A 26,332-nucleotide genomic window follows, 5' to 3' on the forward strand; every position below is an offset into this window, starting at 1 on the left:
ATCCTTGATGTAATCTACATCTTAAGGTAAGCGCGGTAATTATGAGTGTCTGAAGTGTCTGAGTGTGGTAGTTGCCACAACAAAGGCAAACAATTTACTCAACGATTTCACTTAACTTAACAAGTCTTATCATATCTAATAATTGTTAAGCGGTTTGATATCGTATGATATCTTAGAGCCAATTCACTAATGGCTTTCTTTATTTATCTATTTATAGATACTTTGTAGCTGGGGACGACTGGGGAAAAGGTAACCTGCATATTCTCTTATTAGTTTTGTGAAACTTGCTTTAAGATAGTGCGAAATATATAGGTTTATTTCCATCGTGTGTAGGTTTTATCTATTTACTAACTCTCAGTCAATTTGAAATAGAATTTGAAAAATAACTATATTTTCCTAGCTTTTATTGCAATAGCTCACGGCTCTTGTTTAATTTACAGCAGTTAAAAAACAAGGCATTTTTTGTGTGAAATAGACTCAATTGTGGAAAACTGTAATCAACTGTTGCGTTGACTACGACAAACGTCAGTTGACATTGTTACTATATATACATGGTATGTCAACAGTTGCACTCATATTTGCAAAAAAGGCTGCGAGAGAAATAAAAGGTACAGGGTATAATTAAAAAGCGAATGCAGAGTATTCAATAAATTTTGAAGGAGAGTTATACGCGATTCTTTGTTATTGCAATTCGCTTTGTTTGCTATAAGTAGAAAATTTTAAATTTTAATTTCGATTGCGATTAATTTTTGGTGGTCATTTAATGTTTTAAATCTAACCCAAAAACAGATTTGTTTAATCCTTGACATGCACTTGCAATGATCGAAATTAATTTGTTTGGCCAAACAAGAAAATTCGTAGAACCCGAAGACAAATTTGTTTGCTGCAGCTTTTGTGGCCAGAAGCCTCAACTAAAGGGATGCTCTTCATACAGACCAACTTCAGTGACAGTCGACAATTAATTGACTTGCTCTGGGATGCTTTGAAAAGAGGCAAGCAATAAGAGATAAGAACCAAGGACAATGAAAATTGCTTAACCAGCCCAGGAGCACAGTCTTCCCAACCCAACTAGAGCTCGAATTGAATTAAATTAAATATTCCGTGCTCATATTAATAAAATTAGTAAACACGGGCGTCTAATGTATTCAAATTGATCAATTTAATTTCGGAAAAGTGTAATTTGTGAGCGACCTTAGAAAGATTATGCGAGACACACACACGTTTCGTAGGTGAACGGCATATTGAAGCTGCTGTGGGTCAGTTTTTAAAGCAGAGATTTGAGATTGGGTGTAGCCAGGGCGGAAGCTGATGGGGGTTTCGTAGTGCCCGCCTAGGCTAAGGGCATTGGTCAAGCCTTGAGATTTTACGCAGCTGCGTAAGCTGCATGGCTGTGTAGTACACGATAATACCGTTATTATGTATCGCACTATACACCACATGTATATCGCATATACACATATATACAAAGTGTATGCCTCTGTGTGTGTGTGTGTGTTTTTGTAAGCGTGCGTAGTAGTAAATAGTAGAATTCCATAGCATACTTTTTTGGGCGCGCAACAAACACACACACACACGCACACACACTCGCACACACACTCGCACAAAATGCGCACGCACACAACAAACGTATCACAAAATTTTTGATTTATGGCAACGCTTGAAACTTTTGCTAATTTATGTGACTTTGTGCAAAAAAAGAGAGAAAAAAACAACAAGAAAAACAAACTAATGATTTCAAGCGCTGTCCTTTTTGTCTCTGTGTGTGTTTAATTTTATTGTGCAATCAACGACTACAGCTTCACATACATACGCGCATGCAAAGAGAGAGAGAGAGAGAGAAGCTCCTTTCAAGTCGCTTTTTCGAACTCGAACTCGAGTTCGCTCAGTTACACTTACTTACTGCTGCTTACGGCTGCTCAGCGCGCCAAATTCTCAATTTCGAAGTTACAGTGCGAAAAGTGATGCTCGACCAAAAAACACGAAAAGAAGAAAAAAAAATGCTGCTATGTGCAGTGAAGCGCGCAGCGCAGTTGACGGCGGCGATGTTAACGTCAACAGATTTGCCGACAAAAACACACACGCTACGTTTTTACTACGCGACGCAGCAGGACGTGAATGTGTGTGTGTGTGTGTGTGTCTGTGTGTGCTTTCGAAATGCTCGCGACAAGAGACGATTTATATGGCTGCGCGGCGTCGTTGGCGTCGGCGTCGGCGTCTGAGTCGGGATTTGCTCTTCGGCTTTTTGGCGCTCACAAATATTGTACTTCTACATACATACTTATTTATATATAATCAAAATTTTTTCTACATTTGCTTTTGCCAAATTGTAGTGTACAGAGATTTTCACACGACTTTTCTAAATTGCACCCGCGTTTCTATTATTTTTTTTTTTTGTTTCCTTCTTCTTTTCTCTTTGCTAATTTGACAGCTTTTGAATTTTCCGTTGATTGCTGGTCAATTTTGATTGGCTTCTTTTCTTCACTGGTTTTCACACATTGCAATCACTTATGCCATCTTCATTTTTTAATATTGATATTGATGTGCTTTGTCAATTGAATTGTTGCATTTTTTTTTTAGGGATTGCTGCGGTATTATTTTTGTTGTTGTTTTGTATTGGCTTTAGATCCAATTCAATTTCATTTAACTTTTGGCGCTTTGCGAAAAAAACGCATCCACACTCGCCAGGCTCACGCACCGAACTGAAACCGAGAGCGTTGCGCTCTTTGGGGCCAATGCTTTTATGGGAGCATTTTGCTCGCCATTTCGAAAGTCCCATTTCTGGGCAAGCGGTGCGGTGTTGCAGCGGCCAACATTTCACTTGTCAAATACACGCGTGCGTCTTGTTGGGGTTGCAATGATTCTTTTTGTTGTTGTTCTCGCTGTTGTTGTTGTTGTTCTTGTTGTTGTTCCTTTTGGTGATGGACTGACACCCACACTGCATTCACAAACAGCTCGATATATCGCCATGTGTGCGATAGAAACAATGCTCCGTTACAAAAGCTAAGTTCTACGACATCTCGCTCACGAGCTATATTCCCAACATTTAAAAGCTCCAATTGTTGCAATGTTAATTCAAGCAAAATAAGAGTTGGCAGGGCTTTGCCAAAACGTAAATGAAATTCGTTATTAGAAAGAGCTTTTTAGCGTAAATTGAATGATTTTTAACTAGAAATTAATTAGCAAGAAATGTTTTCAAAGGTGTCTTTATTACATTTGTAAGTTTGAGGAACTAATTAAAACGTTTTATGAAGTGGAAGAGTTGAAAAATAATGGAGAAATAACAAAAATAAAATTGTATTCATAATTTTCTATGTATTTAAGACATGTTATGAAAAATTAAGAAAATTATCGAAATCAAAATATAAATAAACACTTAATTACATATTACTAATCGCCTGTTAAACTTTATTTTATATTATAAATTTAGTGTTTAGTTGCGTTCCTTTTGTTGGCATTAAAGTCTAAGCTACGTTTTGTCATTGAAGATGCTTAGAAGCAACAAATAACTCTTTGACATCTGCACACAGATTTTCTGAAACACCAGCGAAATATTTCCGCACTCGGAGTTATATAGAATTCAATTTTGTAGCTCAATTGAAGTCTTAGCTTTTTATTCGAACACCCAAGCAATCCACCGAATTCTCTATAGAATTTTCCATTCAATATAATTTTTTTTTATTAATTCGCGCTTTTGCTTTGATTGTCTTTTGATTAGAAAAATAAAAAAATATCTATATATATATATATATATTTATTTATTTAATTATATATGTGTATTATAAATGTGTTTTTGACCGTACACAGTTTATTTTTTCTGGAAAAAAAGTTTAGCTTTAAGCAAATATAATAAGTATATCTCTTGCTGGATTTACCTTCCTAAGCGATTATTATAATTATATCTATAATTATAATCTTTAAAATTGCATTAGGCTTAAATAAAAATAAAAATAAGAATAATTCAAGTGTCAAAGATAATTTTCAATCCCAAAATGAATAAAACTGATTATATACAAAAATATCAATATATATTTGTTTTATTTAATTTTTTTGTTTCTTTTGTTATTTAGTTGACATCAAATCATGGATAAGCGTACTAGTGAAATTATTTAAAATCAATTCATAACTTTAAAATCATTATTGCTTTAAAAACTAAAAATAAAACTTATTTGTTAATTTATTCTTGTTCTGGTTTTTTTGTGCATTTTTTGTTTGTTTCCATTCTAACCTTAAACATATGAACACTTAAATGTTTAATTTATGCCTTAGCTATGTAAATAATTTTACTATATTTGTTTGTTTGTTTGTTTGTTTGTTGGTTATTGAATTTACATACGTTGCCATTAAGAAATTGTACACTTGTATAATAATATATTATATGCGTTTCAGCTATGTGTGTGTATTTGTAAATGTGTATCTTATTCTTGATATATAAAGTTATATATATATACAGATTTGATTTGCTTAGCAAATTATGGCAAATTAGTCTACAGTAAAATGTTTGCAAATACATGTTAATATATTTATACTTGATTATATTTGTAATTTAATTCATATTACATTTGGCAATATATTGGCCATTGCCAAAACTCATTGTAAATATTATCTTCATGTCAGCTTAGTAATTTATACATAAATATGTCTTTGTTGTAGTCAGTTAGTTAAGTTTTAATTGTTAATTGTTGAATGTTCAGTTGAATGTTGAATTAATGAAATTATTTGCCGCATAAGCATTAGTCGTTGTTAGTTTTGGTGCATTTGCCCTCAACTTATCAGCTAATTTTAGTTTGTTAGTCAAGTATATATTGCGCACAGGCTTTTATTGATAAATATATTAGATTTGTTAATGTCTGAAGCGATGATTGTTTATGAATAAGCTAAATGTGGTTGTGATTGTGAGTGTGAGTGCGTTTTGTTTAGTTTTCTTTTCTTTTTTTTTTACATGTGGACATTCTCTTTAGATGCTAGATGATTTTGTAAAATGCCAACGCCAAGCCAGAAGTTACATAATAAATACACTGCTCCACTTTAAGTTTGCAACAAAACAATGAATTAATCTAATGTAGAATTACATTTTTGCCTTGAATATAAGCATTGCAATATCTCTATATATATGGGGAACAGTAAAATTATATTTTTGTTTATATACATACACAAATTTAAATGGGTATTTTGTTTTCTTTTGTTTTGTTATTTTTTTTTTTTTGTTGTGTTTTTTGTTTGTTTTGTTTTACGACTAAATTCTACAAGGATGCGAGCTGCGCACCAAAAAAATCCTAGGAATTAGGAAAATAATATCTTTTTCACTTAACATAAATAATTTATAATATTAGATAGAAATATATATATATATGTATACTTTTGAAACACTTAGACGTTAAAACTGTTAGGGCGGGCGTGTGTTTTTGAGAGTGACAATGACAAGACTTAAGAGCGCCTAAACTTGACTGCTGCTGCGGCTGCTGCTGCTGCTGCTGCTGCTGCTATTGCTACTGCTGGAGATGCTACTTTTGCTGTTGCGACTGCTACTTTTGGTGCTACTGCTGTTGGCTCCTGCAATCGCAGCATTCTTGTGACTGGCCAGATCCTGTAGTGGCAAAGGATTGCCCAAACTACTGCTGCTCAAAGCTGTGGCCTTAATCGCCGTGGATACGACTGCAACGGTTGATGTGGTTGAGGTGGCCGACACATCCTCCTCATCGCCCAGATACTCGTCCGGCTTGTGACTAGAGGCTGGCGGCGTTAACTGACTCTCTGGAGCGCGCAGTGCCGTCGCCGGCGAGGCCTGAGTGCGAGCGCGCATCGCATGCTGCGCATTTTGTGCCATCAGCAGCTCATCCTAAAAATGACAAGAACAAAAAATACATTTAATATATACAACTCATACAGCATAGATTACCCTTGAATACTTACATACATGTCCATTGTGGTTGTGTGCGTCTGAATGATGTGCGAATCATCGGTGACAATGTTGGGACAGACACTGGCCAGTCCAAACTTATTTGTCACCTGCTCGTTCTGCTCATTCATGTGCAGATAGACCGCCTTATTGGAGATGACACAGAAAAACGGTTGCATCCAGCGTGCGCAGCGCTGCACCACCTGAAAATCCAGGCCGGAGCAACGCAGAGCGGTCTCCCTAAAAAAATAATTAAAACAAATTATGAATATGAAATCAAGATTGGATTAAGTACAACTACTCAAAAGTAATACAAGACGTCTAACTTGAATATAAATTACTATTCAAAAATAATCTTTCCATTATTTTCTGTCTTGTTAACTGATTGACTTGAAACTGTTTATTAATGATCTTAACAAAAATTATTAAAGCGCTAATTTTTTATTAATTTCGAAGAGATATAGATTACAAAAGTGTTCAACTTACATATTGAATGTATGACTAATAGCCGCAGCCGTCAAAACCGAGTATGGATAGTTGGCCATGCCCACATCGAGTGTGCACAGATCGAGCAGCTGCGACGTTTGCACAAACTCAAAGCCCGAGAACTGTGGATAGATGAAGGCATCGTCGAATGCCGACTGATGTTTGCCAACCTGCGAGAATGTGGCCGGTGTGCGATTGTTCACATTGAGCTGCATGTAGACGCCCAACCAGCCGATGACGGTGATGGGGCAGATGTCCCATTCGAGCGCCTGCAGCAGCAGTTTCTCGTGCTGCAGTATGTCGTGCTCGGTGCATGCACCATCTGTGACGTAGGCAAATTCGCAGATTTTGGGCGGATAGATTTCCTCGACCTTGGCGGCGACAAACAGACACGTGATGCCAATCAGCTGCAGATGCGTCTTTTGCACCTTGAGTGCCTTGTGGAGATAGCGATCCAGATAGTCGACGGCCAGATAGAAGGTCTCCCGATGCAGTTTGTACACCTCGCAGACCTCTATCAGCCAGTCGAGGAGTATGGCGCGCATGCGTGGCTGCAATCCCGGATGCTGCTCCAACATGCTGCTGCTGCGCAAATGCGAATCCTCCTCATCCCGTTTGCACATCAGCTTCCACACATCGGCGGCATTGGCCCAGGACAACGCTGGCAGCGGACACTGGCGCTGCGTGAACTCCACGGCCGGGGACATGCACTTGTAGCTGTTGTGCCCAGCGAAGTCATCGAGAGCGCTGAACTTGCTCAACGCATCCTTGTTGACGGGACGAGTGCCGTTGCTCGCCAGCTGTTGGGTTGCCGGGGTGCGTTCACCATCTTGACTACAGTTCGTGGCCGTTGAGGAGGCAGGCGAGGAGCTCGACGAATTGATTTCCTCATCCACATCCTCCTCATCGTCATCTTCATCGTCGTACGAGTACTCATCGCTGCTCTCAGCACCCAGCAACTTCTCCTCCGCCAGCTGCTCATCAGCTTTGGGCTGATCCACTGACGCATAGCGCACCACCACCGCCTGCTGTTTGGTACCACCGCGATCCGGACTAGGCGGACTGTCTGGACTGTCGGGTAGGGGACTATGCGGCTCATCCGGCAGCTCCTCGGCGGGCGAACTGCGTATGCTGAGCAACTCCTGGGCATTCAGTGCATCGGTCGTCGTCGATGTCACCGGCGACGTGTACACCGAGGAGGCCACCGACGACTGATTGCTCTGATCGCAGCCATAAGCCATGCCTGGCAAACGCTGTTGGCGTTTCGCCGATGGCGGCTCGTAGCCAAGTTCAGGATCCTTTAAAGAAACACAATAGAAAGGACAATCCATACATGAGAATCATAACACAACAATTACTAATATATTTAAATAATAAATCAAGGAATTAGAGATGAGATTTCTTAGCAGTATTTATTATTATTATGGAAAATTTCTGAGTGGTTGAATCATAGTTTTACAATTCTATAAATAATGGCTAATATTTAATTGAATTTACAATATTGGAAATGATAATGAATTACTAAAAAATTAAACTTTTTGATCATGCTTGTTTTGGATGATCCTCATCCAAAAACCAACAACAAAATTTGTTTATATCACTTATGAGAAGAAAACTTTTTAGTAATTGAAAATAGTAACTTGGACTCAAGATTTTTTTTTTCTTAATTATATGCGATTTTCCAACCAATATCAAGTTATAAAGCATAACCACCATTCTGGCTAATCTCAACTGGTGAACATCAATTAACAAGAAAAAGATGCTAAAGCTAAACCACTTTGGGAACATGATCTTAAAATATGCGACGAATTAAGGAATTATTACCATTTGAATGAATTTGCGCTTCTGTTCCAACTTCATAGTAACATGAACAGCAATTTTGAGTAAAAGGCCGAAACAAAGATCAAGTTTAAAACAGGATCACAACAGCAAACGCGTTCGCACTGTGCCAGCAAAAACGTGTTTCGAGTTAATTGGCAGACACTGCAGAGGATCCCAAATTGTAAATTTATGTGGGCACGTCTGTCAGGAAGACTTTAATCCTGGTAGTCTTAATATCGGATGCACCCGCACAATAAACCACACACACAGACACACAGAAAATAATTCAAAAGGATATTTTCAGTATGGGTTTGAGTTGAGTTGATAACAATAACACTTTAGTCTCGGCTGATTGGATGCATGGGAGAGTGTTTAAAAGGTGTTGCAGATATAAATGTGAGAAATTTGAGAGAAACGTTTTGTATTGCACTTTTGCTAGAGATGATTTATTGAATATTTAGCAGCAGTCTTTGGTTGATCGTTATCAGAGTGTTCTTTGGTATATGAATTCAAGTGCAGTTGGCACTTAAAACATTTCTTATCGCTGCTGTGGATTTTCTTGACGTTCTCTCGCGAAATCCGGTTCCTAAACTAATTCTTTTTTTAGTTTTTTGCACTCAGTTCACAAAGTTCAGTCTGCGTCTCTCTCTCTCTCTCTCTCAACTGGAGAATGCTTGTGAGTTAATCGTGTTGACTCCTTTCAGCTTCTGCTCAGCAATAGCCAATCATTTTTCTAAATGCTCTTTTATTTTATTTTATTTTTATGTTTATCCGCTGTGCGCTTGCCGTGTACCAAGCGCGTTGACTGGCGCTGCGAAACTGAGCTGATCGCCGCTCGTTCCAGATCGCCGATCCCCGATCCCCGATTCCCGATTGTAGACTTCGGCTCGCTGTCGTTATCCTGCTTAGCGTTGCAACGGCAAATAGGGGTTGCAACGGTGAAACAGGATCGACAAAGGCAACACAGACCTCTCTCTCTCTCTCTCTCTCTCTCTCTCTCGCTCTCGCTACAGCTATCTTTCTCTTTTGCACCTCTATGAAATCTTTGCTTTCGGGGTACTTGTGTTAAATTTCTTGAGACGCTCGTTTCTTGTTGTTGTTTTTGCATTGCATTTTGCGTTTGCTGGGTGTTTATCAGCCAAAGCAGTTACAAATCCCTGTGACGGCTGCTCCTGATCCTTTTTACAATTATTTTTGTCAACTTTTCCAGGTAGACGCAGCTCAAATCTTTACCTACTGCAATTCCGCCCGGCCAGCGGTATTATCGCCTTTGGCTCGAGCTCTTTCGCCCTGGCTAAGGCGCAGCAAGCTGCAGTTTTAGCTCCCGCTTAAGAAACCTATTTTTTTCCATCTTCAATAAATGATCTATTGGCCAGAGGAACTATGAACGGGAGGGGCGTCGCTAAAGCCAACATGTAGAGCGAGGCTAATGCAACCACATTTCACGACAAAGATCGGCGAAGGACGCAAAAGACTTAGTTTTGCACAAACAATGAATAAGGCAAAAAAAAAAAATGGTTAGATTGATGATTTAGACAAAATTACAGTTTGCTTTGCAGCGCTTTAAATGAAGAATCTTACTTCTGTAAATGTATCAAATTATGGAATTAAATCTAAAGATGGAAAAAATAAGATTTTTTTCATTGCATAAAAAGAACATTTTACACAATAAATCAGATATTTTTCTAGAGAGTTTTGAGGAGTAATGTAGAATAGGGTCTACATGCATTTCTCATCTGCATATTGAAAGAAAGAAATCAATAATTATAACTAGAAGCTCTCAATAATAATAATAATAATATCTATAAGCTCTGGTATAATATGAAATAAGCTCTCAATAATAATATCTATAAGCTCTGGCATAATATGATATATGTATGTATGATGTATGATGTATGTCAAAATAATTAAAGGCAGTAGCTTAAAATGATTAGAGTTTGACACAAAACGACGAAAACATTGCTTAATTTAAAATGATTTCTCAACAAGCGACTTCAAGATTTCCCATATTCAAGTATTTTTATTTTAAATCGTAGCTAATTGTAATATAAATATGTGAAGCGTTCTTTGAAAATCATAAACTTAAAACAGTTTCATAAATGGCACATTTTAAACAAATCAAATTTAATAATTGTAAAATTCTATTCTGGGATCGTTTGTAATTTTGTAATGGAATCACACATAATAAAATCAAAATTGTTAATGTCAAATCTGTCTCATGATAAAAGCTTAGCCAATTCGAGATTGTTAAATCGTTAAAGATTTTTCACATAATTTGTACGGAAATAAGTCGCATGAAAATGAGGGGAAAAATTTTAACGATATTTATGTGACACATTTAATTGTTTGAGTAGGTTTGCCAAAACAGGAAGATCAAAAAGATCGAGAAGAGGGAGAATAGATAGAGATAGAGACAGAGATAGGAGAAGACGGAAGGCAAATAAAGAAAATGCACAGAAGTAGGTCCGCTTGTCAAAGTTAATTTCTTATTCTTGGCACACAATGCAACCCTCATCCCTTGGTTTGAGGAGGATGCCTGAAAATGCCAATGGAAATTTGCAATGGAAAATGGACACATGTCATGGTTATGGTTATAGGGTATTTATGCAGTGCTACGTAATTAAAATAAAAGCGTGCAATAGCCAAAAGAAACTGTGGACCAACAACTCCTGCCGAGTCCAGAGTTGTCAACATCTGCCGCTTTGACTGTCTGGTCAAGCGTAGAGAGCGATTTGAGCATTTCTTTGGCAAATCAAAATAAAATACAACATTTTTCTTGTGGATGTGTGAACCCAACTGATTGCATTGATCCCTACGACTATGTGAATTTAGTGAACTGTTAAGTGGGCTGAAAAGCGTCTGGACCACGCAAAAAAAAAAACAAAACAACAACAACAACAAAAAAGGGGTTGCTGCTCAAGTTTAACAAGGGTTAAACTGCGTTGCCCCCTTTTAAGCTGGCTCAAGATTGCCAGTTCTTAAATACACAAATTGTACGCAAGGAACTGCAGCTGCTACCTCAAGAACTTTGCTTGTGCCACAAAACCCAACAGCCCCCTGAGTGCACCCAAAACATCACTCGAAATAACGCCTGGGAGTCAATTCGAACAGTAAACAAAATCGGCAGCAGCAGCAGCAGCAGTAGAAGCAGATGATGTAATCGGCAATTGTCCCCGACAGCGTTGTCAACAACATCAAACCTCATAGTCCTTGTCGCTGTTCCTCGCTCGCTCGTCCTTTGTATTGGTCCCTAAAGTCCTACTATGCCGATGTGCCGTAATCTTTCGTCTACCATTCGCCTTGTAAATACCGAAACACCTTTCTATTTTTTTGTTGTTTTCGTTCGTTCTTTTTTTTCCGTCTGCCCCGTCTTGGTTACCTTGGCGTGGGTCCAGGTGTAACTTTTGATATTGTATTTGTGTGTGTGTGTGTGTGTTTGTGTGTATGTGTGTGTGCAACACACACATTCCATTGTAGTCTGTAGTTTCATTTTGTTGTGTTCGCCGCCCCCGTCCGCTCAACTTCTTTCATAACATTTAATTTCGTATTTTTCTTTCTTTTCTTCATTTGATAATTGTTAATATGTGGCAATGTGGCAAAATAGGCAGCTGTATGTTGCACGAGTGCCATTGGCTTATTTCAGCATTGGAATTTACTCAAAACTGTGTAACTAGCTGATATTGCTTGGGGGGGTTATCAACCATTTGACGTCTATTGAATCATATTCTAGGACAATCTCTATAAATGATTACAGGAAAATTACTTATTTAATTTATAAATTCGATTTTCAACTAGAAGAATGAATTTTTAAAATACCATATTGCAAAAATAAACAGAGTCTACTTTAGAAATTGCTAATCAGTAATCAGTTCTTCATTGAGTTGGATGACTCTGTTCAAGTAGATGTCAAATTGCGTTGACCATCAGTCTAAATTAGCCAGAAGGCTGTCAGATTGTGCCAAAGTTGCAGTTATAAATGATATGCAAACAAGCCGCATATCCGTCCCAAAGGACAAACACTCATATTTCCTCGCAATGATAGCTGTCACAGATGGAAAGTGACCCCTGGTCAACGGCAGCCGGAGAAAGGGGTTAATGGGTGTCATTCGCTTTTGCGCGGTTGTCCGCATGACTTGCAACAAATTAAACATCGTCAAGGAAAAGCGAAATCTTCATTATGTCTGACTGTCCGAGTGCGGTGCTATTGTGCTATTAATCATGCAATTGGTTAGCCTGCATGACAAAATGGATTAAGCAAAGGTCCTGCGGCTGTCTTTGTTGCGGTAGTTACGCAGGATTACGGCACGGATGGCGCGCAACCAGGCAAATGAATTTTAAATATGAATTTTGCCAAGGGATTATCAAGACGAAGAAAGAGATCCTTAAATATTTTAAAATATAAAATTTATTCGAATCACAGATTTTATTTGCAGTTAATTTTTATAAAATGGAAATTATGATATAAATCATAAATTATTATTATTTTATTCCATCAGTTCAATCTTACGAAGACTTAATTTGCGTACAACTTTAAGGATCGTCTTTTGCTAGAGTTTCAGCTAACGGTTCTTAATCTCCAAGAGAGCTTTACACACACTTATTCATATGTGGAAGAATGTTTCTTTTTTTTCTGTAAAATTCTAAACAACTTTTCTGCTTGCATTTGGCTGCTAAGCTAAATGAAATCCACTTAAAATTCGAATAAAGAAAGGAAAACACGTCAAATTACAAGCATTATTCCTTGTCTATCCCAAGATGGGTTGCCACAACAAATGCCTGGGAATCATCGACAGCTAAGCACAAAAAAAATACAAAAACCCAGCCTGAGAATCAAGTTTTCGTCAAACTGTGCCGGTGCTGACTTGACAGAAATCAAGCACAAGTCCTGCACTTGATTGCCGGTACAGAGAACTGAGAAGGACCCGCAGCGATTCAAGAGAGGGAATTCCTCCATCCAAAGGATACGATATTCGGGTGAAAAAATACAAGAAAACAAAGGTTGTGCCGATTTCATGCTTACAGGACACAACAAAAAGAAAGTTTTGGAATCTCTACACATATCACGCACAAAAGGGTTACACTACACTGACAAATTGGTAAAATAATACCATAATTTTGATCCTTTTTGCGCAAGCTAAACAAATATTGTATAATATTTCAAAGACGAAAACATAAGAAACAATATCCCAGCGCATAATTAGGGCTGAGAACCCATAACGTCCCGCAAACAGATGACACAGTCCTGGAGATATGAAAATGGTTTTGCATAAAAGTTTAACGGAAATCTAATGAGCAGCAGTAGACATTTGCATAAGGATAAGGATGGGATAGCTAGATAGATGGGCTACCGTGTCCCGTGTTGTGTTGGGACCGGTATCGGCTCGGATGCAACCATTTTTCATGTGCCCGGAACGCTACTGCTGCAAATGTCGTCTCGATGAATATTTAATTAGATAGAAACACATCGGCAGAGTGCGTTTGCGATCCTTGAGCAAGGATAACGGGCAACCCCGTTCCCCCTTTACTGTTTTTTTCTTCTTTTTTTTTTTTTGAATGCGTTGCGTTCTTGTTGTGGTTAAGGCGTTGTGTCCCATCCCGTCTTGATCTAGTTGCTCTCGCTTCACGCACGACAGAGCAGCGGACGAGTCGGAAGCTAACATAACCTATAATAATAACAATCGTACAACTTCTTCTTCATTTTCTCTTTTTGGACTTAACGGACATTTTGCCAAGGTCTTGACTTTAGGTCCTGAACGACTGCAAAAACCAACCCCTGAAGTTGTCCACGGCTCAGCTCAAGGTGTGCGCGTTGCGCATGCGCAACTTCAACTTCAACTTCCACGTCGTCATCTGTCCTTTGTCCTTTGTCCTACTGCTGTGCATGTGCCCAACATATTGCAAGAGCATTGGAATTCTTAGTTGACTGACTGCTTGGGGGGGCAACATAAATATATATATATATATGCATATATATACATATATACGGAAACAAAATGACATTTGTTTTGCAGCATATTATATAAACTGGGGTAGACGCGTATTTGCAAATACCAACACAGACACAAACTTTGATAAAGCAATTTTCTGCAAGTTCATTGCTCGCAGACTGTCAGTTTTTTTCTTCCTTTTTTAAGCAAGGAGTCAAATAAAAAATTGTATATCTATATATATATATAGAGAGTACACAGCCAGCAAATCCTTTGCACCAATACAGCTGCCAGTAGGCAACAACTGGCGTTGTCTGTGCTGGTCTCAGTCGCTATTGTGCCAGGCTTTGATTGCAGCTACTTGAAAACCCAGCACGCCAAATAGCCCTGACTTAACACGCAGCGAAGGACAAATAGAGATAGAGATAGAGAGAGAAAGGGAGAGTGAGAGAGAGAAAGTAGCGCCTAATGAGCCCTTTCATAAGTAGCATTTATTTTTGGGCTGCATCTTTTGCATTTTGTTTGCTTCTTGCTCCTTGCTTCTGTGTGCAGCCAAGTGGCTGAGAGTTCCTTGTACGTGACTAACGGCTTATTTGGTTAGAGATCTCTGCCAGAACTGCCAAAGATCGAATAGATACGAGAAATCCACACAATTTGTAAAATATACATGTGTGCATTTGAGTATTTCAGATACGCAAACATTAACTAGCTAATGTGGGTAAGTTTGTTGCAGACAGTCGAGCATGAAGGAACATTTCTATTTAGCTGATTAAAAGTACCTTAAAAAACCGATACAATCTACAAACAGAAATCTACCATCTAAATTAATATATTAATATTATCGATTATTGGTTTGTATTGATTTAAACTTTGAGAAGTAAGTACATGAATATAATCCGAGTAAGGATCTCTAGCTTCAAGATCGTTGATTTGACATTCCATTGAACCAGTTTACTCCTATATTTTCATTATTAATCCTAATACAGGACTATTCCAGCCAAAGTTTTAATTTAAAAAAGAAATGATCTTGATCTGCCTCTGGCATAAGAAATCTTCTTTTCCAAATTTAATCTGCATCCGTCAAAAGAAATCTTATTCTAAAATCTTGCCAACTTTTTAGTCTTCATATCACAATATCATAAATTAGTACAATTTGAATAGATATAGGAGGTTTATATTGAGTTGAGAATTTAAGTGGTGTTGTGCAAAGTTCTCTGTCAATTTGGGTAGGTAAACATGCTGATGATCTAATTAAATGAATGAATCAAAGTATCACATATAATATAGGTAGGATCATGAAAGGCATGACCCAAAGTGCAGTTTCAGATTGAAACGTGAGTGCCGTTTGATTGATAAGATTGCCAGTTTTAGTATAGCTATATAGCTAACTGTAGAGTATACGAGCACTGATAATCGCACAAAGAAGACGGATCTATATGTACATATGCAAGTAGATAGATACTAACCCGAGTGGAAGAGCGACGTTTGCGCTTGCAACTGCCGATGATAAGGTTAGTGGAAGTAGATGCATTAGTTGGACCATAGCATGGATCCATGTCCATGGATATGGATTCGTCGCTCCAGAAACATGGCTGATCAGCTCTGGAGGTGGCTTCTGCTGCTGATGATCCACTGTTATTGTTGTTGCTGCTGTTGTTGTTGTTGTTGTTGTTGTTGTTGCTGCTGCTGCTGCTGCTGCTGCTCTGTTTGTTGATGCTGGCAGGGGTGACTACGTGCTCATGATTTTCATTGCTGCTGCTGGTTCTGTTGGCACTGCAAATACAAAATGGAAAGCAACAACATTTATATTATTCGAATTTTGCAATATATGGGGAAATTCAATTCCACCTAATCAAAAATAAAAATTAAAAGGAGAAAGAAAAAGAGAAATGGAAAGAAAGGAATATCCAAGTATATATATAGGGGCGGTACAGAAGATACAAGCATTCGCGCATAAATTCATTGAATTTTGACAGGCACCCATCGGTTACACGAAAATACATATTTAACATCCGGGAAATTGTAATCGAGAGGTTTGTAGACGCCTCTCTAGTGCAAAGTCTTCGACGACCCTCTAAGATTGAAAATTAAGCAATTCGCCCAAATTTGCATGCACATTATGCATAATGCAAGGGCGGGCAAGCAAATGTTTCATTTATTTTCAGGCAGATGTTTATCTCGAGCATCAGACACGCAACTGATAAAAAAAAAGAAAAGAAAAGAAAAGGAAACTGCACTTCAGGCAATTCGATTCGCGAATTTTTTGCAATTGGAGAAGTCTCTCGTTTAACCCTTAACAGTAGATCAACAAAAGCTTGCCAAGGGTTCATTAAAGAAATGTCTATTCTCCGGCAAAATGAAAAGAACAAAATAGAATTCAGAGTACCGAAAAGGAAATACCCTTGCAGAAATCTGGAGCTGTATCATCTTAAAATGGTCGAACTATATTTGATCTAATATCTTAAGAAATTACTACTAGCAAAGTAGATTAGCTTAAGAGATTTCTGAAATGCACACCGCTCTTTATACTATATATTTGTTTATTTTTAATAATAAATAATAAATGTCTCCCGACTTTTTAATTAGCCAAAAATATGTTTCTCAAAATACCTGTACATTTTCTTCATATTTATTAAAAATATGCATAAAAGAAAACAAAATTGTTGATCTTTCTACATATTACTATATAATATATATCCATATTACTATAAATGTCTGTTCTTTAAGACCGCTCTTCATCAAAGTATTACATATTTCGTGATCAAATTGAAATACCCTTTGCAAAGGTATGGGTTAGAAAGGGCCTGCTGCACACACAGTTAGCTGCTAAGCCCTTTTTCCATTCCTTTTGACCAAAGGGGATCGGTGCAGAGGCATCTTTTGCGCGCTGCCTTATCGATCGCGTTTAATGGTTTAATGAACAAGAAAAAGTAATCACGTAGTAAATTACAAGGAAATGGAGTCGCTTAGAAATGAGTTATGGCAACGAGAAGTAAGCAAATAGTGAAGAGAAATGGCTCTACAGACTAATGGCGCGTACGTGCTACACACCGCACTCAAAAGTTTTTCCATTTTCAGGTCAGTAGGGTGCCCCAGTCCTTGGTTAAAGGTTCAAATCAAAGAAAATTTGTCAATGTTGATCGCGGTGAAAGTTCGTATAATATTTTGTTGCCTAAGGAGAAATGCTCTTTCGCAGCGTGGAAAAATTCATGGCTGGTATTTATTTTGTATCCACGACTGGGTGTGAAAATGTAGGTAGAAAGCGGCAGCTGTAGCTTCTTAGCGCAATCAAATCCGTGGAATGAGCAATTATGCCTCCTGGGGTAGCTGCTGTGTCTATGTGACAATCAACTGAGGCTCAGAGAAAGGTAAGAAAATATGAATTTCAAATATGCATTGCATATTGATTGTAAGGCAAGCAGAGAGTAGAGAGAAAATACCTCTAAACTAGAAGCAATAATAGTAGAAACAATGTTAAAAGATCTTTCGCAATTTCTTACTTTTCGCTCACGCATATTGACTCATTTGTAAAGTGATAATTATAAGAATAAATTGTTAAATATATTTCTTTAAAAGCTACATATACGTAAAAATAATATTTTTGACTGTTACACATAATTATGAAAACCATAAAAAAAAAGTTTAAGTCTGTTTAAGAAAATATAGTAAAAATTAATACATTTAATCAAAAAGTATGCGAGAAATAGAAGTGAGCTCTTTTAATCTGTCTAAAAAAAGACATTCAATTCAGAAAGCACTTAGATTTAATTGTTTTTGTGTATATCAATTCAAAAAAAAATATTTGTAATTTCAACAAAATATAAAATGATATTTAATGCTTTTTACAGCAGTAAAAGAGTAGTTAAAAATCGATTTGGCAAGACTTATTTTGAGTAAGTAAGCAGACATATTTGCTTAATGTCTTCTGAATTTTATTTAATTGAATTTTCCAAGTGTGGTTAATGATACCTTATTTTATACACTCAGATATCCCTTTAATTAACTTTGCCTTTTCATTTCCAATCATTTCCTCGCAACAAACTAGAAAGAAGAGAGAATGCGCTTAAAAGTATGCAACAGTATTTCTCGGAAATATAACCTCAAAATGTGTCCGAGTTGATCAGTTGATGATTAAGAGAATTCCGTTATAGTTTGTGTCGCAACACATTCCAATACTATAATAATAATGTCGCACACATGTTTGACCACGAATTATGTCCATAAAATGGACTATCACTTAAGTGATCGAAGGCAGCAGGCAGGAGGAGAGCGGACCCAGTTGCGAGGGTCGCAACTGACGAGACCCAAATGACTGGGCAATTATGCAATTATATTGAAGCGCGCACTGCCTGCAGGGTGGAGGGTGGAGGGTGGTGTCCTTTATCGGCTAGCGGCAGTATTAAACTCAATTAATTTTGAAAGCAACAAAAGCTAAAAAACCACAAAATATAGTCCCTGAGTGTGTCTGTGTGTGTGTGACAATATTATCAACATGCGAGCAACATGATGTGGCAATAAGGGCTGTGCAACCGCCCCTCGCAGAGTCGCCTCAACTGACAGCGACTAAACAGTTTTCTAATGACTTTTTCGCGCGCAATTATTTACTAATCACACGCAGGACCTTTTTATATATATATGTATATTTATATGTCACATGCCTGGCGATTTTTGGTGCAGTGCCGGAATGCGATGCGGATGCGCCACTTGGTTATCAGAGTGCACTTTTATTTTAACACCTACAACCAACAACAGCTGTTCGATTTGCGTCCTTTTTGGGAAAAATAGTTGAGCCTGTCTGTTGTCTGTTGTCTGCAGTTGCCGTTGCAGTGAAAATGCATTTTAGATTATCACACTGAGCTCGGGGCTAGGGGGTACTGCGGGTAGTCACCCATAACCAGTTGGCCCGTCACTTTATAATTACGAAAATGTTATTAGATAAACATCGTTGGTCGCCTTTTTCTTTTTTGGGAGGCCAAGGCGGCTGCGGCTACCAGGATAGTTGTGGTCGTCACTTGGCATAAGGAAGTGCATGTCGTTGTCGCCCCAGGAAGTCAGTTACGAAAGTTAGAATTAGAAACAGTTGGGTTTTAGTTTAGATGTGGTCTCTTAATTGTCTGGATCGGTTTAAAAAGGAAGTCAAAACGATGCAGCCATGCATCCAACCATGAAGTGCCAAGGAACCAGACGGCAAATGTGAAGAACTTTACAAAATATGAAGAAAAGTAATTGATATCTTGTGTACCTAAACCTAAACCAGAACTTTTGTTTATGGATAATAATACTTACAAATTTGATAAGCTTAAGAAAATCCCTCACAAGTTAACAGAAAAGACAATTTAAGATTCATTTATAAATTTTTATCCTAGAAACCTAAACTGCATAAAATACTCCTACAATGTATAAATAAATATAAATATTTGTTTAAACTTTTGTTTCAATATTTATTTAAGTATTTTTGTATGTATCTACAAAACGAAAATGTTAAAGATGAAAAGCAACAAAAAATAAAATAAGATACATCAAATAAATATAAATACATTGACAAATTGGCTTAAAAATAATAGAAATGAAAGGATTAAGTGCATTATAAATAAATGGAAAACTCACCTCTTGGCATTAAAATCCATAATTGTACGGCCTTGAAATGCCGTTGAAGTTTTGAATAGTATATGAATAATTTTTAAAGTGTGTGGAGCTGCTCGATAAAGCAGTAACTGATGGGCAGGTTATAAAAAAGGAACTGAAAATAAATAATCAAATAAATCAAAATAAATAAACTTGAATAATAAAAAAGAAAGAAAAAACTGTGGCAGAAAAAAAGATATTTAAAATGCTGCATATTCTTCGAGTTATCGATTTACAGAACTTATCGATAGCTAGGATCCTTCAACACATCTAATGCGCACAGCATGTGGTCCAAGGCAAAAACAAATTTGTTTACGTGCAGACAACATTTCTCACACATACTTAAAGACATTTTGAATGGTGTATTTCCAGTTTTATTTTAGCAAAGACCAAAATAAATATTTAACAGCATTTTATTATGATGTAAAATGGACGTGCCCAAAAAAGATATTCAAATTACAAGCCGGGAAAACGAAAACCAGGCAGTTGATATCAGGCACACATGGGTCAAGTTTGGATTAGACAGGTAGTCAATAGAATTTCCACGAGTCTCGATTAAGAGTCTAGCTGCCCGTTTTCCTGTTGATGCCAGGTGTTCTTTGGCGGGGGGCAGCGAACAACTCAACGACGCATGCGCAACGTCAACGTGGTGTTTTTCCTTTTACGACAAGCGGCGATGCATAATTATATCGAGCTGTAATATGCTGGAGAGATCAATGCACCTGTTGTTGTGACTGACACTTGGCCTCTTGCCTCTGCGGGCAGGTGAATGCCCGTGGCAGCTGTTGAACATTGGCCCCCTCCGCTCTTCTATCTCTCTCTTCGTCATGCAGGCTGCTGCCAAAGGACAACTCCTATTTTTATACCCTTTACACAAATGTTTCAAATGGGTATCATACAAATGCGCAAACTTATTTTGTAAATTAAAATTCATTTATAAATCTATATAAATTTTATAATTTATTTTTTTCAATTGTTCTTAAGTACAATAAAACCCAAAACATATTTAATATAATTTAGAAAATAAAATGCTTCGAATACAATACAAAAAAAGGGTCCTGTAGGCTGCAGCCAAAGGACTACTTGTGTTCTTATACCCTCTAGCAAAATAGTTGAGGCAGATATTAAGTATGTTACGGCTATGCACAGGGTAACTGCTAGTCGATCACTCTCGAGTTTGTTTTGCACTCTTGTTTTATTATTGTAGTCTTTACTTCTTTTCAATTCGCTGTAGTTGCGCCTTCAATTGACTTTGCCAGTGCTAATTGCTCCGCGTATTCGTATCCTGTCGCGTTTCCCCTGTTTTTTTTCCCCTTTCTTTCTTTTTTTTTTGTGTAGTTTTCTAGTTCCTGTTTTCCTGTTTTCTTCAACTGATGTGTGACATATGGGCTGGCGTTATTTTTGCCACGATTTATGTGCCGCTTTTGTTTGGCATTCCCTGACACCGCTGACACCTCCTCTGGCTCTGGTCTCGGGGCATAACTACCCCATTTGTACTGTTATTTAGTTAACGACTTTCTTTTCGCCTTGCACCTTCTTTTGCCGCCCATCGCCTTTTCTTACACAATTTTCCATTTTGTCGGAGTTTTATTTTATTGTTTTTTATATTTTTCTTGCCTGCTTTGCAACCATCATTTTCACACTAATTGCGGATATGCCTACTAATTAATTGCCGCCTTTCACTTTCCTTCGTTTTATGGTGATATTTTGCTTTTTTGTTACCTTACAAATTTCCAACCCTGCTTTTCTCGTTGGGTTTTTTCTTTTTACAGTTTTGTATAGTTTTTGTTTAAGTTCTTTGTAAAATCGGGTGTTTAAAATTGTTATATGTTATTAAACTATGTTTAAAACTGAAATCTCAAGCTGCAACAGTTAAAAAGATCAGCACAGATCAAGAAAACATATACTTCTTTTGGGTTTAGATTAGATTGCTTACTTTTGCATAACTTTATGAGACTCTTTCTTCTCAAAAATATTTAATATTAATATCTCAAATGTTTAATGTGATTGGAAAACATTCAAAGATATAAAACATTGACTGACTTAAATTTGTATCATTTTGATCACATCTTAATAGGAATAAATTTATGATGATCGCAGCAGCAAACATTGGGGGAGGTCCCCAAGACAAAGATTAAGCAAGAAGCGCTAATGAAGATTAAGTTGTGCTGCGAGAGCTGAATCCGCTCTCTTCCTCTCTCGCTCTGTCTCTCTTTCTCTCTCTCTCTCTCTCTCTCTCTCTCTCTCTCTCTCTGTGTGTCAGTTGTCGCTATCAGTTTGCGAGAATTATGCGGCGACAGGTATGCGCACAAATATTAATACATAAATACACATATACATGGATATACATATATATATATATATGTGTGTGTGTATATGTAAGTCTGAAGGAGGAGGAGTAGAACATGAAAGGCGCTTGCCAGCTTCCCAGGGCCTAATTAGACGACGCATAAGTAAATTGTTTACCTGAAGGCCAAGGTCAACAACAATGAGATGCGAACGGATTTAACTGGAATTATTTTTCAGCGACACTCAGCGAGGAGGAAACAAAAATTTTGGTTGAATGTAGAAATAGATATATATATTTATGTATATATATAAATATGTACATATGTTTGCTGGTGTATGTGTGTGTGTGCAACACACAATTTCCCACAAGGAAATGAAAAAGATACTCAAAACTCGAACTCGCAACTTGAGGTAAAGAGCGAAATTACGAAAAACACGCAAAATGTGCACAGAGAGGGAGATAGAGAGAGGGAAAGAGAGAGGAGAGAAAGATAATAGAGAGAGAGAGAGAGAGAGAGAGAGAGAGAGAGAGCGGGCGAGCAAAACATAAAACAGGTCCATGGTTTCTAGACCCTGGTCTGGTCCCTTGCCGAATTCCGAGACGACTTCTTCAGCTTGTCTGCCGACTAAAAACTGCAATTTTTGTACGTCCTTTTTTGGTGTGCTTGCTATGCGATGTGTGTGTGTGTGTGTGCGAGTGTGTTTGCGTTGTTTGTTGTTGATGCATGCATTTTGGGCTGCGCTTGCACAACGAGCAAAGATACATTCCTAAGATACTCAAGATAAATGCATGCACATAAAATGTACACATATATAAATATATATATATATATATATATATGGCCTTATGTATCTGTTGAATGAATTGCCTGGATTGTCAGTGCCAATGCATCCGCTTTGCTTGTGGTCGATCTGTCGCATGTGCGCCTTTTGCAATTAGTTGGAACTCTAAGTGCCTGCCGCAAAGTCGTCGTCGTCAAATTTATGTAAATAAGTTACAAGATTTTAGCACAAATTTTTATATATACAATAGCATTCCTCAACAATCAAACAAATTGTTAGCTGCTCATTAAACTTACAAATATTTAAAAATTCATTAATCTGCAAATTAAATAAAAATTTATGTAATTCATCTATGACACTCTAAAGTTTCATAGCGATCAGCTTCTGCGAGGGTCGAGATGGAGACAGTACCATCAAATTCTTCAACTGCCCACACATGCATACATACATACATACATACATATATTTCTCTCAGCATTCGCGTGGGTCAATTTACATACATCCCAGCAGCGAAGTAGTGAATGACCCCACATTACGGAATGCATTCTTTATGCACACAATATAATTCATTACCAAGTAATGCATACAAGCAAACAGAGCTGCATTCTGAAGCTTTGGCAAGAAAAGCTGTGCGCTAATCTCTAATATCTATCTCTAATTACATATTTTGTTTGTATAATCTTATCTTATCCGTTTTACTGTTCCTTTTAATTCTTGTAGTTTTTCCATTACAAAACTGTGTGTAGTAGAGCATAAAGTATATGTTATTTGTTTATACTTAAAAATGCAATATTATCTAGAATAAGTCAGCAAATTGTAAACTTTCTATATATTATGAATATATATTTATATAAAGACATTCCGATAGTAAGCCTGTAAAGCGCATAGAAAAGCTGTCAATGCAGCATATAAGTTGATTATTTTATGGAAAAGCGATATGGGTATAGATTACGAGTCGAATACTCGTAATGCGCTCTTTTCGCTGCTGGGATATACATAAACACATACATATACACATACACATACTCATACATATGTACATGTAAATGTGCCTGCCCAGAAATGCGCGTGTGAAAGTAACGCGGCGACCAAATCACAGAACAAAAAAAAAAAAAAAAGTTCTTCAATGGACAGCCGCGTTCCAGGAATTGCCGGCCTTGAAGTAGCCGTTAGGCCAGACACAGCCACAGACACAGAGACAGACACAGATACAACGATGCGCTCAATTGATTATTTAGTTTATATTTAGCAGCAGTCGTGTTTAAAAGGATGCGACTGCTTCAAGTGGCCACATATCCGTATCTATATCGCTCTCCCTTCCTCCCCCTCTCTTTCTCTCTTTCTGTCGCTCGCTCTCTGTTTTTGGCTGCTATCCTTTTGTGCCTTTTGTGTGTTTGCACGAGAATAACTGGAAACTGTTTATCATTGTTGTTTCTGCTGCATTCCCCACTACTACTTGGTCCAGGTCCACACGCATAACACACACACAACACACAACACACACACTGCTAAGGCTTCGTCGTATCATCTTCACTTTTTTCGACAAGACAATAAAAATGCTTTTCGATTTATATGCGATAGTCACGATCCTATTTAATATTTGTAAGCAACTCTCCACCTCCTCCTCGTCCTTCTCTATGCACAAATATTTATAATTGAGAAATTCCTTTACTTGGAATTTTGTCGTTAGGCTAAAATCAGCAGGTGATGTTCAAAATATAATAAATGACTTTAATATATATGAGCATATTCCGTTTGATTATATGCCCCAAGGACGAGTGTCAAATGAAACAGCCAAAAAGTATATATATTTGATAATATAAATACATATCTATAATAATAATAAATTGAACAGAGTAATCAAAATAGAATTTTAATCTGAACTTAAAATTACAATAAAAAGTAATTTTGATGTGCCTTTGCAATTCTTGTATTTTATGAAAGAAACACACAAAAAAGCATAAAAAGCCAAGTCAAATTACGAAAGCAAAAAGCAAAAAGCGCGAAGAAAAAAAAACAACAAACCAGCAATATTAAAAAGAGCGCAATTTATAAACCAGCAAGCAAAAAGAAAGTCGCAAAAAAATCTAATTGTAACAGGTAAATTGAAACCGGAAAAATAGAAGCAAAAAACTAAAACAAAATGCGAAAAGTACACACACACACACACAACAAATACATATTCATGTTTACTCGTATGTATGCGTGTTAATATCAATGAACCCCAAGCGGGAGCAGCTTAAGACCCCCGAGCGATATATGGTCACCTGCCCCATCTCTAGGAGGCAACCACCAAGTCCTATGTACAAATGTACATATGTACAAATGTACCTAAAGATTTTGCGCCACTTTTGACATAATTCAGTTGCTCTGCGCTTCGCTTCTTTTATGAGACTATTACTCATTTTATTTATTTTTGTTTCTCTTCGTTTTCGTCAAGTTTTCAAAAGGTTCGATTCGATGTTTCTTTTTCGCTTTGAACTTTTCACGTCGGCGCATATCTCAAAAGCACGCAGTCAGCGTCGACGTCGACGCCGGCTTCATCATGTACTAAGTTTTTTTTTGTTTCTTGTTATTGTTGTGTGTGTATGTTGCGAGAATGGTGAAAGAAAAAGTGGACGCAGAGAACAAAGCCGGCGTCGACGGCAAACGCTAACAACGACTGCGACTGCAGCGACAGCAACAGCGACGCTTTATGGTTATTCTGATTGGAACTAAAGAGAGGGTTTCGCTGTGCAGCAGCATACGCTCTCCCAGTCGACGTTATGAGTGTGTCACAAAAAAAGCTGGAGAGAGAGAAAGAGAAAGAGAAGCGCACACGTAAAGTAAAGTGGCGCGAATTGGGCGTTTGGTTGGCGCCCAAAATCTATTCGAATGGCGGGAAAGTGCAATCGACGACCGACATCATAAAATATATATACACAAATACACACATATATACAAATATATATTTGAATAAATGCGAATTGATTAGAAAGTGCGTCAAGCAAAAGAAAAACATGTAAAAAGAATGCTGCGAATGCTGACAATTTGAATTGGGTCAACTCCAGTTGGAGTTCCAATTTGATAATGCAGCCAGCGTATTGGTTCACTGAACCGTTCTAATACGCTGCCAATTGGCAAATGCAAGTGTCCATGCTGAACAATCCAATTTCCTTTCCAATAAGATTTTCTGAAAAGCACCGTTTTTTTGTGGGGGTCGCTTGTTGTATTTGTAGCAAAAAATGCAAAGACACAACGACACAGCGACACGACGACGACACACACACACACTCGCACACACACACACACGAGACACACTCGCACACTTGTCACACGCGTAATTTTTTTTTACACAAATCAATTTAATATTTTTCTTGGGTTTCCTGCCCAGCAATCATTTGCGTTACCTTTAAATTGTGCACACTTGTTGCGTTTTATGTGTGCTTTGAATTTCGCAGTTGAATTTTGCACTGGAAAATTGAAATATATAGATTTATTATTTTTTATTCGTCGTCACACGCCG

General features: G+C 37.5%; 1 protein-coding gene across 1 annotated transcript; it reads right to left on the reverse strand.

Moving 5' to 3' along the window:
* Positions 1 to 4,543: 4,543 nt before the first annotated feature.
* Positions 4,544 to 26,332, reverse strand: LOC6566457 (G1/S-specific cyclin-E). The gene is made up of 6 exons (XM_032739523.2): positions 26,217 to 26,332; positions 19,738 to 19,870; positions 15,597 to 15,903; positions 6,383 to 7,680; positions 5,911 to 6,136; positions 4,544 to 5,836 (listed from the first exon to the last, which is right to left on the reverse strand). The coding sequence occupies exons 2-6, from the start codon at positions 19,755 to 19,757 to the stop codon at positions 5,435 to 5,437; spliced, it is 2,253 nt and encodes a 750-aa protein (XP_032595414.1). The 5' UTR covers positions 19,758 to 19,870; positions 26,217 to 26,332; the 3' UTR covers positions 4,544 to 5,434.

Source organism: Drosophila grimshawi, unplaced genomic scaffold (genome assembly GCF_018153295.1).
Source record: "Drosophila grimshawi isolate 15287-2541.00 unplaced genomic scaffold, ASM1815329v1 contig_1377, whole genome shotgun sequence".
NCBI classification, from domain to species: Eukaryota; Metazoa; Arthropoda; class Insecta; order Diptera; family Drosophilidae; genus Drosophila; species Drosophila grimshawi.